The sequence below is a fragment of the Alosa alosa genome, chromosome 22 (genome assembly GCF_017589495.1).
Source record: "Alosa alosa isolate M-15738 ecotype Scorff River chromosome 22, AALO_Geno_1.1, whole genome shotgun sequence".
Taxonomy (NCBI): Eukaryota; Metazoa; Chordata; class Actinopteri; order Clupeiformes; family Clupeidae; genus Alosa; species Alosa alosa.
Genome location: NC_063210.1, coordinates 13,129,637 through 13,134,176, shown reverse-complemented (window position 1 = coordinate 13,134,176; position 4,540 = coordinate 13,129,637). Strand labels below are relative to the sequence as shown.

Genomic DNA, 4,540 nt, shown 5'->3' with positions numbered 1-4,540 from the left:
GTAGTCTTCCTCCGCAACTTTAGGTGGCGACAGTGAAGTCCCCATTTCTATGTTATTTTTGAAATGAAATAAACAACCCAACAACACGCTCAACCTCAGGTAAAACAAATCTGCCGAAGTTTGAACTGTTTAATACAATACTAGTATTTGTAATGCTTCTGTTGCATTTGTGTTTGATGAATGTGGATCGTCTTAGTGGAAATTTCACAAGCTGAACTTGTGCTTGCTTGCTAGATAGTGCTATATAAAAAAGGGTAGCATTATTGTTAGCCGAATAAGCTAATTATCGATACTGCTATTGTCAGCTTGTGCTTAGCAAAACCTTTGACGTCTGTAGGTAATGTTTAGGTCAGATTAATGCACATACATTCGTGTTTGATTGAGTTAGCAGTACCTTTTTATTCTGAATGCTCTAACGTTAACGTTATTCATTGCGAGAATGCTCTTGGCTGACTAGCTAATGCTAATTCATGCCATTCAGTGTTAGATCTGTCAGTTTGGTATGCTATAGGCCTAACTCGTAAAAGGGTTAACATTCATCAGACATATAACGACATGTGTGCACTAACATCCACTCAAGATACAGAATGCTCTGTTTTTTCTGTTTTCTAGTTAGACTCGGTTTCTGGACCAGGATGGCTGCGTCCTCTTCCTCCTCCTCAGCCGGAGGGGTTAGTGGAAGCTCTGTCACCGGATCTGGGTTCAGTGCCTCGGAGCTCATACCTCCCCGAAAAGTCCTGTACACGTACCCCAAAGGAGCTGGCGAGATGATGGAAGGTAGCGTAGCCCTACTAGGACACATTGTTTGTGTTTGTCGTGACGTACACGTCAAATAAACAACTGAGGCTACTTGATTAGTACGCCTCCATGCGCATGAACTAAATTTGGCACCACCATTCACACAGGTCTTATGTAAATCTTTGGCGTTTGAAAGCAACTTGTTCTGGTCATTGGCCGTAATAGCTGTGCCAACCATTTGTCGTGCGTCTGCATTAGGCCTGGGTCCAATCGCCTTTGTTAGTAGGTCATATCTCTGCTGGAGGACGTGTGTTTTCACCAGTTTACTGATTCACATTTTGTAAGCCTCCTGCCTGCATTCACCACTGTGCGTGATAGTGGTTGATTCTGGCTACTTGTCCTGGCTTTGTTCTGTGACTGTCATTATCCCCCCAAATGCAATAATTGTACTCTGGCAAATTCATCCCATGCACATACAAGACCCCATTGCAAACTCAGTGAAAACTCACTGTTGTAGTTTTGCAGTTGCTGTAGTTTATATGTCCATATATTCCCATTTTCCCTTCATTACCCCTGACTCCTCAGTGACCAATTTTAGATGATGTTAACATTAGGATCTTGTTAATGACTTGATTCATGTCTCATTTGTGTTCCAGACGGCTCTGATAGATTTTTATGTGAATCTGTATTCAGCTATCAAGTTGCTACAACACTGAAACAGGTGAAGCAAGGTGAGTTGACCTTTATACAAGTATTGCGTTTTCATTTCTGTTTATTTGCTTCACTATAGTAAAATGCACATTACAGGTGTTGACCATGACTGGTAAATGCACATTCATTCAGTAAATGCATGCAAACACCTGAAATACAATACAAAAACATTTCAAGGATCCTCTAATGTCCTTGAGGACGAATTTGTGGTACAGCATTAGCCTTTTCACACATACCACAACCACATAATGACATCAGACACCAAGAATGTCAATACATTCATAAAATAACATAAAAAGCATACAAATATGAGACCATCAAAATATGAAAATGTTGATACAATAGGTATTAAGACTCAATGGCTATCTGGCTTCTAATACTGCTATCAATTGTACTTCAGACCAACAGGTATCACGAATGGAAAAGTTGGCAAGTTTGGTTGAAGAGCTGGAGGCAGATGAATGGCGGTACAAACCTATTGAACAGCTTTTAGGATTTACGACCTCATGAATAAATGGACTGATTTATCCACTCACCAAAAGGAGTGACTTAGAGGTTCAGCTTTGTAAATGATCCCCCCCCCCCCCTTTTTTTTGCGTGAGTGTGTTTAGAATATGAATTGGGTCTGATTTTTTTTATAGGGTCGAATGTTCATATTGCCAAAACTATTATGATTTCAAAAAAACTTTTATAATACACTTCTTGAAGTATTTGTTCAGTGTCAACCAGTCTATTACATGACAAGATCAAATCTAGACACTCATGAATGACCACATTTTTCTGTAATGGTCTTGTTGAATAAATTGATTTTGACTCTTCATTTTAGATTTGTCTGTAGCTCTATCATTCATATAAATAGTTCTCAACTGTCCTCTGAGGTCAATATCACTTGATCTAGGTTTAAATTAGCTGGTTGGCTTACTGGAAAGACGCATGCATAGCCACAGATCAGGCTGTTTGGTTGGCATTGCATCTAGAACAGTGCATTCCGTGTTCCTTATCTGGAATTGTGACTTCACAATCGTGGGCTCCGTGCTCGTGACCTCAGCTCCTTCCAAAATCTCAACAGTACTGCAGATAATGACCCTCACATAAAAAGTAGCCATAGCCTTTCAAGTCAAAGAACATCTGACCTCCCTAGGTCCTCCCTACTCCAAGATCTTATTTCGTAGCCATACTTGGCCATTGCTGGTAGTGAGGCTGAAAATAATGCCTGGTTGTTCCCAAGTATTTTCATGACTGCCAATACACCTGCAAGGTTGTTTACTTAACTCAGACCTGACACTTGTGTCGCAAACACCTGCTCAAAGTTTATAGGTTGTTTTCATTGGACATAAAGTCACAGTGAACACTTCCTGTTGCTTGAATGCTATCAGTAATATTTACTAAAGGTAGGGTCAGAGATGCTGGACATCGGACTTGTTATGTTAATGTTTCTTAGCAGACGCTTTTGTCCAAAGCAACTTACACTATATGTGCAAGACCAAATAAAACACACCAGAGAGGTAACTCACAGCTCGGTGCTCCCAGAGAAACTCTACACAGTGTTTTATTTTTGTCTGGGGGACAGGCTACCCCCACTTTGTTTCCTGTTCACAGAGCCAGGGCTGTGTAAGAAGACCAGGGGGGTATTCCAATTACGTGGTTTAGTGACAAACCTGGGTAAGTTAACTCAGAGTAAGGTGTTAACCTCCTAAAAGAAGAGCTATATGGCCTATTTCTCCTAACAAAACAATGCCATAGGGCTCTTGTTGTAGGAGGTTTAGCACTTACTCTGAGTTAACTTACCCAGGTTTGTCACTAAACCACATACTTGGAATACCCCTCAAGTGTTCTCGGAGAATGCAGGGCTAGCAGATCGTGAGGAGATATTCAAAAAGTGTTAGGTGTTAGAAATCGTTTAGTATCACTTACCCTACTGTAAAATACCACAGAATAATTTGCCTGTTTAATCTGCTTTTGTGTAAACAGAATGTTCTGAAATAAGAGCATCTACAGCTACAACTCATCGGCTTTGGATGAGCAAGAGCAAGCTGTATTTAACTTGTACTCTCTCGCTCACAATGTTTTTCCACTCAACTCCCCCAGTTTTCTTGGAAAATATAGTTTTCAAAGTAAAAAAAAAAGTCACATTTGAAAGTATTTCAGATCCAATGGATTCAGTGAAGAGATTCACCCCCCACAAAAAAATAGGTCTTTGAAAACAATACAGCATCAACCTCCTTTTGTCTTCTCTCTATTGTGTGTCCTCCTGTCACCACTCGGGGGGTCTTGGGAGGCGAAGGGCATGGAGCACCTTATGCCCGCATCCCTGCACAGCAGTGGGGTATTGTTTTTCCACACGCCTGTACTGTCACTCGCCCATTAATTTTAATACCGTCCTCCATACCACATGCCTGCCTGCCTCCCCCATCCCCCTTAGTGTATATCTTCTGACAGCTGCTTTAAAGGCAGCAGAGGCTGTGAGGAGGGAGACAAAGAAGTAACAACAGTAAAACAATAAATAAACAACAATAAAACCACGCCTGTCTCTGTTTATGTGTGTGAATATATTCATGACATGATTATTGTGATGCACTTAATGTTCTGATGACTGACAAATTGAATAACCTATAACATTTCCCTTTTTAATTCAAAGTGTTGTGGTGTGCCTGTGTGTATAATTGTGTGTGTCATAACTGGAATTTGTTTTTCCCCAAAATTTCAACATCCTCTCTGTGTCCCCCACATGACATCATGTAAAACCAGTAGGTCAAGAATTCATGGACACTGGATTAGCCTACCCCTTTCTTTTGCATTCTTGCAAAACTGCAAATTCTGACACCTGTTTACAAGTTTGTGGCAGGCGCTGCAGGCAAATTGTGGAAATATACTGCCGAGGGGTGACAAACAGTCATACAGTGTTTTCATCGAAAGAGGGAAACAATTGCAGGGGAGGCTCGTCGGTGGGTGTACAGAATGTGCTGTTCTAGGTTTCAAGTAATTGTCTGCTTTGTATTCCACAGATGGGCGTTACCAACTGTCTAGGATACACTTCAGGGTCCTAAAGCCCTCAAAGTAATGGTTCACTTTTGGCTTTTTGTTTCGGTGT

General features: G+C 40.9%; 1 protein-coding gene across 2 annotated transcripts; it reads left to right on the top strand.

Moving 5' to 3' along the window:
• The first annotated feature begins 11 nt into the window (after positions 1-11).
• Positions 12-2,274, top strand: anapc16 (anaphase promoting complex subunit 16). Of its 2 annotated transcripts, none has more exons than XM_048232844.1 (4): positions 12-99; positions 613-777; positions 1,395-1,469; positions 1,850-2,274. In XM_048232844.1, exons 2-4 carry the CDS (start codon positions 636-638, stop codon positions 1,957-1,959), a joined length of 327 nt encoding a protein of 108 aa, XP_048088801.1. In that variant the 5' UTR covers positions 12-99; positions 613-635; the 3' UTR covers positions 1,960-2,274. The 2 variants fall into 2 exon arrangements, with proteins under 2 accessions (XP_048088801.1, XP_048088802.1); XM_048232845.1 differs by having other exon boundaries at positions 53-99; positions 617-777.
• Positions 2,275-4,540: the final 2,266 nt, after the last annotated feature.

What these genes read in the sequence shown, in the direction of transcription:
- anapc16 (XM_048232844.1), top strand. Translation starts at nt 636, where the DNA reads ATGGCTGCGTCCTCTTCCTCCTCCTCAGCCGGAGGGGTTAGTGGAAGC. An exon ending in AGCTGGCGAGATGATGGAAG is followed by an intron (nt 778 to 1,394) that starts GTAGCGTAGCCC and finishes TTTGTGTTCCAG; the next exon opens with ACGGCTCTGATAGATTTTTA. An exon ending in ACTGAAACAGGTGAAGCAAG is followed by an intron (nt 1,470 to 1,849) that starts GTGAGTTGACCT and finishes ATTGTACTTCAG; the next exon opens with ACCAACAGGTATCACGAATG.